Genomic DNA, 12,363 nt, shown 5'->3' on the forward strand with positions numbered 1-12,363 from the left:
TTCTCGCAGCCCACACAAGGATCATTCCTCTTGAGCTTTTGCATATATAGACAACACAAATATAAAGTGTGTAAAAATTTCTTTCGAAATACTCAGATAGTAAATGAAACCAGTACCGAATCTCCCTTCTGGCCGGTTTCTGGTCTGGTTCAGTTTGAGGACGTTGAGGAAGACCTCGCTGGTCAGGCTGCCATCGCCGCCACTCCCATCCGGAGGGAAAAGCGGCGACGGGGGCTCAAGAGGGGACAAACTTCCGCTTGAGGCCCCCACTGAGTCCAAAGAGGCCCCTGTGTCCCGGCGACCCCCGGACTCGCTGCTGCCCTCTACCGTCAGGTGGCTGCCACTGTGAGCGAGAAGACAAGCTCAGATCGATGATTAGCAAGAGTCAGGAACTGTTTGTGTCTGACCTGACAGTAGATCGGAGGAGACGTACCTGAGTTTCCTCCGCAGGAGATAATCGATGACATCCGGGTCGGTCTGGATCAGACTCATCAAGACTTCCTGCTGAAGCTCTGCAGACACCTGCAGGAACACACAGACCATCCGATCCGATTTAAACTAAAGTCGACCGAACATATTGGTGATAAAATCTCTGTCTCTCCAAAGTCTCTTTGAAATAACAACCACAACAAAGGCTGGTGACGGGTGTGATTCTTCTGGTACCGTGAAGAGCCTCTTGTAGTTCTGTATAAGCACCAGAGTGATGCTGATGATCGCAGTGCTGTCCTCGATGCCCATCGCCTGAGGACTCATGTCTCCGCCTCCCTCCCACTGGAGCAGGTTCGGCCCGAAGATCACGGCCAGGTTACCTGCCGTCATCTTGTTACCGGGAATCTGCAGGGGGATGATGGCCGTAAAGACGGGGAAGGAAACAGTGGCTGTGTTTCCAAAGACCATATGGTGGCATAAATTAGAATTATGAAAATACATTTCATTAAAGGAAACATCAATTTAAAAAAATAACATTTTCCAAAGAGGTTGTTCATCAGCTTTATTGAAATTTGTGTATTTTGCAAAACTGCAATGGAAACACTTTTTCCCATGAGCCACGTGATCAACAACCCAATGAAAATGGCAGGGGGAAGCACACCATGACTTCTAATTTTACCACGTGAATAAATGTAGGCACGTGAGATTTTAACTTCTTATTTAATGGAAACACAGCCATTACAAAATTGTGTGTGGGGGGGGGGATTTCAGCATTAGCGGAAGTTTTCCACACTTCTTTAATGGAATGTAAAATGTCCTTTTGCCACTTTTTCTGCAAGAGCTAAAGCTTCGTAGACGATGCGTTTCCCAACTTTCTTCGGAGTTGGCAAAGAAAGACGTGATGCTGGATTTTTACTTTCGACACAAGATGTCATGACATATGATCCAACGGGCCTCGCTAATTTGAATCGAGGTCCTCGCTTTGCCTACCTCCTCGTCGTTGGTCCCCACGGTGTCCTGGGCGTAGCTCTGCACGGTCTGCAGCATGGACAGGAGGCGCAGCAGCGTGTCGCAGTTGCAGGGAGGGAGCAGGTAGAGGAGGTGCTGGAGGAACTGCAGCTGGTCTGCTCCTCTCAACACTGTGTGAAGCATAAGCCAGGGTTACCTGCTGAGCCCCAACGACGCTGCAACCTCTGCTCTTCAAAAACTAAGTGCAGCAACTTACAGAAACATTTATATCCCTTGACTCTTTTTACATTATAGGATACCGTGAACACAAATATCCGTCCGTCCTTTTTACCGGGACTTAATATGACCGACCAACACGAAGTGGCTTCTGATTGTTTAAGCTGTCATTTCTTTAAAAAAAAAAAAAGAAAAAAGATCTTGTGGTTTTCAGAAATACTCAGCTCGGTCATAAACAACCAATCACAGTCAGGAGGAGGGTCTTAGTGCAGCCAATCAAGATTGTGTAGGTGCTGCTCACATCCTACCCCTTATTCTCTGCTAGGCTACAGCTAGTTCACCTCACCAGAAGCATCCATGAATGCTAAAGCTGGTTAGCATAGGCACCAATGACGGTGGATAAATAGTTTCCCTGTAACGGCAAATTGTTTCTCCACCATTAGGACACATGGTGGGACAAGCTTGATTGACAGCACTAAGACCCTCCCCCTGACTCTGATTGGTGGTTCCTGAGTAAACGGTGGTTCCTGTGGTCGTAAACCCATCAGATGGCTTTATGACAGGGAGGTACCATACCGTCACGACATGTAGTGACAGTTTTAACAAATATGTCAAAAAACATATTTTAAAAATAAAAGTTACATCTGCAGCTTTAATTAAAAAAAACAAAACAAAACAATTTTTACGGCAAAAAACTTGAAAGTGTCCTTTCACCGACTGCACCTGTGAGGCACAATATCTGTTCAGGATGACAGCAAGCGTCTGGCGTTCACATACGGTTAGCGTGCAGGAAGGCGGGGTAGAGCTCCCGGGGCAGCAGGGGGTCCGGCATGTCGCGCAGAAACTCCTTGAGCAGCGCCGCCACGTCGTGCACGCTGTGCTCCTCGTCCAGCTGGACGTCCACCCCCATGTCGAAGTCTTCACGCAGCTACGGGAGCAAAGGAGACCGCTAATATCACAAAGGAACTGGAGCTCGTTAACACAAACAACAGGCTTGTGACATGTTGGGGTCACGCAGGGGCCACTCCCCCCCCTGTGGATGTGATTTCTAAATAACAGGATATATCACTTCATCAGTTTGAAGATTATATTTGTTTTTGTAGCATCCAGCAGTGAGGAGCAGGAAACGGTGCAGAGTGAACCAGGGGACGCCATGTAGCTGCAGGCAGTGGCGTTTCTGTGTTTTATGCTCAGGAGAGTGAAAGAAGCAGTCAAATTGGGGTCACAGCTCTTAAAATAAAAACATATTCCTGGGTCAGGCTTTAGTTTGGTGGCCTTGACCTCATTTCAGGCTTTAGCAGACCACAGAGTCAGCAGTAAGACAACAAAAAAAAGGTCTGGAAGTGGCTGAAAGGTGAAGATAAACTACACAAATATTAGCCGGAAAGCTAAAATATCACAATATTTCAACAGTTGAAAAAGATGTGATGATTGATGTAAAGTGTAAGGAAACATCCATCCATAAATGTATCCATTCATTATAGTAACTTCGTCAAGATCTCCACGGTAACAGGTGGTGTTACTGCCAAGACCTCTGAACCAGACAGAAACTGAAACTTCAAGGGATCAAACCCTCAGTAGAATAAATGCTTGAGAAACCAGGAGAGCTAGCTTAGCCAACCTGCTGAGTTTCTGCATAATTTATGTCCCATTTGGATCTGGTTTTGTTAGCTTGCCTTTTCCTTTTAGCTTCCCTCTCTAGGCGATGATAAAAATAAAAATTGCACTATTCTACTGAGTATCTTTGCTTTCCCACTTGATTTGATTTGCAAGTCAGTTATTTACGCTTTGAGTGAGTAGATCTTATCACCGACTGCTGACTCAACCGCTGCTGCCACTAATTTATTTCAGCCCATGTTCTCTATAAAAATAAAATAAATAAATGGATAAAAGATGGACAGAAATGTGATGCTGCGATGCCACAAATATTTGACCATGTCAAATGTGCACAACGCCGTTCCAGTCAAAAGCCATGAAGCTCGGAAACTACGGCTCACGTTTTCTTTTTGACATCTGGCCTCACTTAAAAACAAACTGGAACATTGTGAATATTTATATCATTTAAAAAAAAGAATACTGCCAGTTAAATTTCATGTGAATATGTGCAGATTTTAAGGCTGTTTTATGTATTTTTTTATTCCACAGTGTAACTTTGTGGGTTTGTGATTTAAAGGGACTGAAGATTGAAATTAGCCGCCTCGCTATAATTTCATATGTTTACATGTAAATGTTCATCAATAGGTATGGTCTGTCAGTTCAGCTAATATATGCTAATAAATGCTCTTAAGCATCCATGCTGTATTTAATTATTACATATAGAAAGAAAAAGTATGATAAATAAATATTGGATTAATTATGCATGCTTAAAGTATGACTATCATACACTGTTATTGTGATATTACAATTTATATGAGTAATATATACAATCCATTTCATTTATTTGAGATGGTATATTCCACTGAACTCTTTTAAAGATAAAAAGTGTAAGTCCTCACCTGTCTAACTCTCTTCTTAGAGCTCCCGACTCGGAAGATGCCGACAGTCTGGAGCCCTGAGGACGAGGTTTGTGAGCATTTACCGCTGGGAGTTTTGTTATCAAAGGGAACGGTCGACTCCCAGGAAGAGCCTCCAGTCTCACCGTAGGTCTCGATGTGGCTGCAGCACCTCTCCACCACCCGAGGCACCTGCCTGTAGATGGGGTTGAGGCTCAGCTTGGACTGGGTCCTCCCTTCGGACGGAGACTTCTTCAACTCCAGCTCGGCCGGGTGGGACAGCTGCAGCGCCTCCAGCAAGCGAGACTGACTCTCGACGAGGTCAGAGAGGCAGTCCACCGACAGCCCACCCTGTGAGGCAGAAGGTCGGAGGTCATCAGGTTCACAACATTAACTCTTTTCTGTTTCGTGTTGCATTAAATATACAGAAACCCAGTGTTGACATTAAACAGATGATACTGTTTTGCTGTACACATTGTGTTGTGTTACAATGTACAATGCCAGGTTGTATCTTATTTTGCCATATTGTATCACATTATATATATAAATACATCAGCATTTCTAATATTGTTTCATATCGTTACCTTTCATGAAATAATGGTCTTTTTTTGTTTTGCCAAAAAGTGATTTTTTTCTTCTTCAAATAATCTTTTGGCAATTAAAAAATGGGTGATTTTTCTTTTCTTTATGTTTTTCTTTTATATTTTTTGCAAAAAATAACATTTTAGGAGGGTGACAACGTCATTATTATTATTATTATTATTATTATTATTATTATTATTATTAATTAATTTATTTATTTCAAAGAAGTAACTGGCCATTTACCTTACTTTACTAGCACTTCGAGCTCCGCTGGTGCATTCTCTCACTTATAACATAATCTCATAATCTCAAGCACTTTATATTAATATAAATTTTTTATATTAATATATCAATATTAAGAAATTATTGACTTAAAACAAGCTCCTATTTATTGTTGAAATGTTACTAAGTTTGTTTTGTCTCATTTTAATACAGTTGCACTCGAAACTAGACTAAAAATACTTGGTAGATTTTGTCTGTTTTGCAGAGTGAAGGTCACACATCAAAATGATATCTCTTCACTGTGTTCGCTTCGGTAAAATGTCACAAATTAAAAACGCCTTGGTTTCTTCTTATTTTCAAACCGAGGCGTGTGTTTCATCAGGATGACATGACTGGCCTCAGAAGCATCACGACTCTCCAAGGGACACGTTTCTGTCTACGTGTCAAGAAGATTTATACTCTTTATGCTCAGATATTTTGGCTGCGGATCAAAATTCTGCACACATACAACAGCAAGAAAAATCCTAAATACTTCTGGGTCAGACTGGGACATCACTGCTCTCATATTTAAGTTAATCTAACACAAGGAATATTCTAACTTGCTTTTATCTATAAATGTTGAGATATGTAAAATGTGAATACAGATTTAGATGTATACGTCCAATATTTGTGACTAAACAATGTACAAAACTCAAAGTGGAGTTGAAATAATTTGTGCCTCAAATCTCCTGGAGGAACATCAAGAGTCTGGAGGAATTTCCTCAGTGGGAACGACAAGCAGAACACTGTGGCTCATAAAACCGGAGATATTTCCTCCATCTGAAGTGTGTTAGATGCACACATGGGCAAAACGTTTATGGATAAGCAGTGACTAAATTAGAATGTGAATGGACATATTTTGTGCAAAAACTTAGTAACTATATCTAACTTATCCTCCGTGTTTCTTGTTTCTATTATTATCATAAGTTGTGCAGCAAATGCCTTCATGCAGAGCAAATACAAAACAGTCTGAGGAGCGATGTTGGCCACAGGTTCTAAACTCAACATGGAAACGTTTTTCATTTATTTAAAAGTCAAAGTTTCCTGCTGAGGTTTTACTCAACCACTACCGACAAGAACAATTTTTGACTTTTGAATTTCAAACAGTAAAGCGTCTAAATCTTGGTGTCGCACCTGTGCTGTTCATTGTAGCGCCGGCGTGAAGATCGGCGAACATGAAATGAGCAAACTGAATCTCCAGTTGTTGTTTGTGTTTCCACAACCAACAACTGGTTCCACAGGAAGTGAGAAAACCAGACAATTAAAACTCTAATTGGCTTTGCTTTGAAGACTGTTGTGTTAAGTTTTATCGGTTCTTTTCTTTTCTTTAGATATATTAGACATATTTCCTCAATATTAGTGATGGATGGTCTCACTAAATAGGCTCTTTGGTAGAGAGATCTTTGGTAGAGAGATCTTTGGAAGAGACGGATGAGACGAAATTCTACTGCAGGAAGTTGATTATGTGGCTAAATTAACTTCCTGCATGACTTTTACATACATGTTTTTCTATTTCTCTAACTTACAATCTGAGGAATGTATTAGTGAATAATTCCAAAATTCTTTGAAGGAAAACTTTTTTCTTTTTCTTTCACTTTAACCACATTTTGACACTAATCCTTAAATACAAATTAGTAAGCTTCTTTTCTTATAAATTTTTTTCCTGAAGAAAATGTTTATTGAGCGATAATAGAAATGGATAATTGCCACAAGTCCTACATGTTGATGTTTTTTCTCCTAAATGCTTCCAGCCTGGATGCCTGTTCAGAGTTTGCCTCCCTGACAGGCTCCTAAAAGCGCCGCCTGATTGCTGCTTCATGCTCAATTGCTGTCCTCTGTGGCTGTAATGATGCTCATTATGAGCTTAGGAAAACAACTGCTTTCAGATCAGCATGGAGACAAATAACTGGTGAGCCTTAGTCATGTGTGCACACGCATACGTGGAAGCGCAAGAATTTGATGGTCAAATGCACAAGTTTTCAAATACCTTACATGTTAGTCTGCAGTTTTTGGTTAAGCTAAAGCAGCATTAGCAATTGGAATTAGCATGTGAGAGTCAGGTCAGAGTTCACTATTTAAAAATTAGTTTCTTTTTGAAAATGTCTCTGCTAATAACAGTGGAAGACCTTTGTGTTACAGTGCTGATTTTTTTTTTTTTTTATTGTATGATTAATGTTTGAGTTTTTCAGGTTCTGTTGCTGACGTCTGAAAGCGGAACCCATCTCACCCTTCTTTGTCCTCGGCTGGCGCTGTCCATAATTGTCGGCGACGCCGCTTTGCCCTGCGTGTCGTACACCGGCGCCGGAGCCACCGAGTTGGCGGAAGGCGACCCGGGGACTCCTCCTGTGATGGACGAGGAGCTGCCCAGAGGTTTGCTCCCGTTGAAGAACTGCCTCTTCTCGGCCCTGAAGCGCAGGACGCTGGCCTCCAGGTCCAGACAGTCGCGCCTGCTCTCCTTCAGGGCGTCCTGACGCCGCTTGTACGCCTGGTCGTTGGCGATCGCCTGGGAGAGCGGGATGCCGAATGCTTTGGGGGCATTTTCTGAGGAAGAACCAACGAAAGGGGCAACATGGACACATATGTGACAAATAATCATGTCTAAGAGACATTTAGAGACCAATTAACTCAACTGTTATGTGTTTGGATTCTGCTCTGCAAAAGTACGAAATCTTACCAAGCATTTCCATGAATCACAAAATGCAATTAAAATCGCAAAACAACATGGCGATGACATATTTAAACATTCGACCCTCCAAAAGTCTTACATCAGTCGGTCAACGGCTGAACATCAGTTTCAGGTTGGCCTGTCAGATTTGTTCTTATAAAAGTTTGCTCTTTCGAAATTAGCGCTTTTCCTTCAAGCAAATTGGTGTAATTCCAATTTGTGCACTGTTAAGGTCAATGTAAACAGTCCCGATTAATTCCCGTTAACAGTAACATCTTCATTTCTGATCACATCTGACTTTCTGACTGCAACTAACTCTCATTAAATGAGTTCTTGCCAAAAGATTAGATCTCCAAAATGGCTCAACAAGCCGAGCACTTAACAGAACTGAATTAAGTACCTCATGCCATTAAAATGCATGAGGTAGGAAACAGTGAGATTACCCTCGCTCCATCTATTCGCTCTCGCACTCAGAGAACCGTGAGGCAGCACATGATAGCCTGAATGAAAAACACATGGGCCACCGAGTGACGCTCACGTGCGTCAACACCCCGGCGACTAGGTCGCGCAGCAGAGAGGGACTGGAATGAGGCCACGAAAAGCCTTAAATATATGGGATTGACTGAGCCTTAAATAACTGCAGACTTCTGCTCTCAGCAGTTTGGCTGAAGGCGTTCCAAGATCCTCAATAAAGACAGCAAAAGAGACTTAGGAATGACGAAAATAAAACTTGGACAAAGTTATTTTTCATCAAATGTGAGTTACAAAAAAAAAAAATGCCATATTGTTTTCACATCAAGCCAATTTAATACTTATTTTTGTCTGAAGTTTCTGCAGGTTTTCCAAATCTTAATGCAGCATAATACATCATGCAGTAAAATTCAAAGTAAATTTCCTTTTTTTTCCCTCCTTTTCCTTCAAATCAAATTCAAAGTTTCCAGTTCAAACTTTAACTCTCAATAACTCGGCTTTCTGTCGTCCAGGCCCCGTTTCCCCTTTAATGCTGCGTCATTTCAGGCTGCGGTGACTGAGCTCACCCCTCATCCACATGTACCCTGCTCAGGTGCCACACCACAGATAAGCTCCTTGTTCTGATGGCAAACTGCCTGCAACAACGAGCTTCTTGCAGTGGAACATGCTAATGGTCACTGCAGCTAGACTGGCTTGTTCACAAAGCATTAGGCCACAATGAAGCAGTGTTTAGCCCATTAAAGGTTCTGTTGGTTTCTTTTTTTACCCGATCAAAATACTTTCCCACAGCCCGGTTTGGGTTTACCTGAGTCCCTAGAAAATATTCGGAACTTCACTAAAACATTTTCCAGGTGTGGATCGGTATATAAAAAAAGTCTGTTTTCAACTTTATTCCCAAGCTCTGTTTCTGTGACAGGTGGCAACGCTATTACGTCTATAAAGTCGGCCGACGACAGCGTCCACAACTCAAAGTTGTGTTTGTTGCTCCCCAACAAACACAACTTTCCACTTCTACTAACATCTGCCTTCCAAAGCCCCCCTACCCCAGGGGGCTTCACCCAGGGTGTGTTTGGGTTTGCCTTTGTGGTACACAAAAACATAGGATGCCAATATGCGTCATGCCTTTCTTGAAACACAAATATATGAGTGATGGTGCAAGGTGACTTAAATGAAGACTGATGCCACAGTTCTTTTGGTTAGCAGCTCATCAGGAAGGGAAGGTGAACAGGATTTTTCACCTGCGACCAAAAACTTTAATATAATAGCATGAGTCTACTCCTTTATTATATTTAATAGTATCCAAATTAATAAGAAACAGTCTTCTGGTATTGTTCTACTGATTTGCATAATCACCAATCCACAAGAAGTGAATCTCTGATGATCTGGTAGACAATCATTCTGCTGATCATTTTTGTTCATTAGTCCAGATCTGGTTTTGTCTTGAAGTGAAATAATGTACGACGCACTGATACAAGCGCTTGGGTGATTTCCTTTAAGTTGCTGCAGCATGCATGCCTCTCTGTATAAGTTTTAAGAACTTAAAACAATAAATGATGCTTAGATTAACATGGGGGGATTTTATTTTTTTTTTTAACTTTCTACAAGCTTTTGAGGCAAGTTCTTGTGCCACACATTGAGAAAATTGTCAAAAGTAGTAGACAACAAAACCTTTTCTAGTGATTTTTTTAAACGTAGAACATGTGCTTTCCACACGTCAGGCATTTCCTGAATTACCACATTTGCTTCTTATTGACATCATCAGCTGAGTCAGAGCATATATTTAGTAATTCTTCAGATTGCCACTTAAGGAAGAACTGATTTCCATAAACACGAGCAGCGGCACAGACGAATCCTTCGTCTCGTTTCCCCCCCCAACAATATCTCTGCTAAATAAGCGAGGCGTCTCCACCAACAGGAACAGGCTTCAGACTCTTGTTCAGTAAGCCTGCGCTTATTCCTCAGTGCTGATGTTTATTGGTCGCCTGACTCATCATCCATGGTGCCGTCTCTCTTTTAGCTGTAATTACTAGCAAAATAATCGCATTGATGTGTTTAGCTGTTTGCACTCGAGCTGTTTGCTTGTTCAGGAAGCAGCGCATTTAACAACTGACTGATTCGGCCAACAGACACATGAAGTGGATGTTTAGATGCCCAATAGCTGCAGGCTGTATTGATAAAGAATTTATAGTAGGATGTTGGTTGGGAAATGTGTGCTTTTAAGGGAAAGTTGTGTTAAATTGTTCGTGACCTGTGCCTCTCTTATTTGTTTTTTTGGGGGAGGAGGGGAAGGGTTGTGCAAATTTTTGAGATACACAGAACCACGAGTGCTTCAGTCCAGAAATGTGGTCTTTCTGGTGGCGGAAGAAAAAGAGTCCCTTCTTCATTTAGCCACAAGTCGTGTGGAAAATGGAGGAAGAATGGAAAGTATGTGCCACGAAGTGTTGAAAAACGAACATTACGTTCGTTCCCGGTCATGACGCCTGGCAAGGTGCACGAGTACGCCAGCTGCACCACCTTCTCCACGCCGTCGGAGTTCATGGAGGGTCACTACACCTTCCACAGACTAGCCAATAAGGAAGAGGTTTTCCAGGTGGCCATCCCTCGTTTCCATTTGGTGGCACACTGAAACCGCGATGGCAGTTCCATGAGTGATGCCGCTTGATGCACTTCAATCTTGAAAGTGAACATTACAAATTACTTTAAAATATTTGATACTGGTGGAGAATATTGTTTTCTAGCAGAATGCAGACCTTAGTGCGTGTTGTGGTGGCGCAGGAGTTAAGCACAACCCACGTATGGAGCCCTTAGACTTCGATGCGGCAGTCGCAGGTTTGATTCCCGGCCCTTCTCTCATCTCAATTAACTATCAAATAAAGGCCACTAGAGCCAATAAAACCTTTAAAAAATATGAATGGTCAAAGGCCAGACCTCAACCATATTGAGTTTAACTGAAGTTAGCAATTTAATTATCCTCAGCTACTATGACTGAAATCACAAAAATATTTGCACCTGAACTGTAGCAACATTTGGCTCCAATGTCCTGAGTCAGGCTCCTTATTTATGGAAAGAAAAACAAAAACAAAACATCTTTCTTCTGTTTATGCTTCACTACAATTACATCATATAACTGGTCTGAATTTAGACTCCAACAAAATGCTTCACTTCTGATGTCCATAAAACAGCTTATTTTATGACGTATCAAAATTCCCAATATAAAAGTCATCCACTGGTCGAGAATGATTATCTTTTAAAGTTTGAAGTTTTATTGTTTAAAGTCGGTTTGCAACCGTGTTTTCAGGACCAAAACATAATTTAAAAAGAGAATAAACATTTTTTTCAAAAAAGATGACAATCTGCTTCTACATTAGCCTCACGCTGACTTTGTTTGACTGCCAGTGCAGCAGGGATTAATTTTGAAATGAACGCTAAATCTCAGACAGGAAGACAGCTGTGTTTGTGTTCATAAATCTGAGTCTTCTGCCTCTGGAGTGTTCGCAGTCATCAGCTCAGACTCTTCCAGTAACGAAGGATTGCAGTAGATTTATAGCACTGCTGCTCAGGATTCTCCTCTGTTTTTCTTTAGCCACAGCGGCAGTCGGATAATAATATGGGTCATCTGGGGTATTAATCTTTAAAAAGAACTGTTGGTTTAACACTTGTTGCCCTCTAAGTACACCCAGGACTGGCCTGATGCTTAGGCAGTACAGGAGAATGCTAAGGGCGCCATAAAAAGGGAAAAGAAAAAAAGTAGTTTTTTTAGGTAATATTTCTTAATGTGAAAATTTCTGTACTAATTTAGCTGCATCGTAAAAAATATAATAAATACGACATTTAAAAATAATAATATGGTGCTCAGCTGTCCCTCTTCTCTACTAGTTAGTCTGTTCCTGCATGCTGTATGCAAACTATCGAGAACAGAATTACAATTCTGCAAAAAACTTTGCAATGTTGAAATGAAAACACAAGACCATACATTAAATGAGAAACTCAATTAAAATCACACGTGAACATATTTCTTCTCGCAATAAGTTGTCAAAAAACATGCTGCTTTCCAATATCTGGCTACTTCCTGTTTTTGTCTTCGTCTTTTCCGCCAGTAGCAACATCCGGCTGTCGACTTGCAAAAAAAGTATTTCCATTGCAGTTTTTACAATTTTCAAAATACACAAATTTCGATACAGCCAAAATATGACATTATCCTCGTGCAAAAACTTTTTCATCAAAAACTGTAAGTTTTTTTTTTTCTTTTTATAACTGGAATGTTTCTTCAAGGCAAAT

General features: G+C 41.2%; 1 protein-coding gene across 2 annotated transcripts in view; it reads right to left on the reverse strand.

The window, feature by feature from the left end:
* The window catches only part of arhgap36 (Rho GTPase activating protein 36), a 52,860-nt gene that overhangs the window by 3,898 nt on the left and 36,599 nt on the right, over positions 1 to 12,363 (reverse strand). For both annotated transcript variants that reach the window (XM_055021338.1, XM_055021339.1), the window contains exons 4-11: positions 7,177 to 7,490; positions 4,253 to 4,457; positions 4,110 to 4,165; positions 2,392 to 2,542; positions 1,420 to 1,568; positions 664 to 834; positions 434 to 522; positions 117 to 343 (exon numbers count right to left, since the gene is read on the reverse strand). In XM_055021338.1, the coding sequence (XP_054877313.1) occupies positions 117 to 343; positions 434 to 522; positions 664 to 834; positions 1,420 to 1,568; positions 2,392 to 2,542; positions 4,110 to 4,165; positions 4,253 to 4,457; positions 7,177 to 7,490 (1,362 nt within the window). The remainder of the gene's footprint in view (positions 1 to 116; positions 344 to 433; positions 523 to 663; positions 835 to 1,419; positions 1,569 to 2,391; positions 2,543 to 4,109; positions 4,166 to 4,252; positions 4,458 to 7,176; positions 7,491 to 12,363) is intronic.

This window comes from Poeciliopsis prolifica, unplaced genomic scaffold (genome assembly GCF_027474105.1).
Source record: "Poeciliopsis prolifica strain line A6 unplaced genomic scaffold, Auburn_PproV2 SCAFFOLD075, whole genome shotgun sequence".
NCBI classification, from domain to species: domain Eukaryota; kingdom Metazoa; phylum Chordata; class Actinopteri; order Cyprinodontiformes; family Poeciliidae; genus Poeciliopsis; species Poeciliopsis prolifica.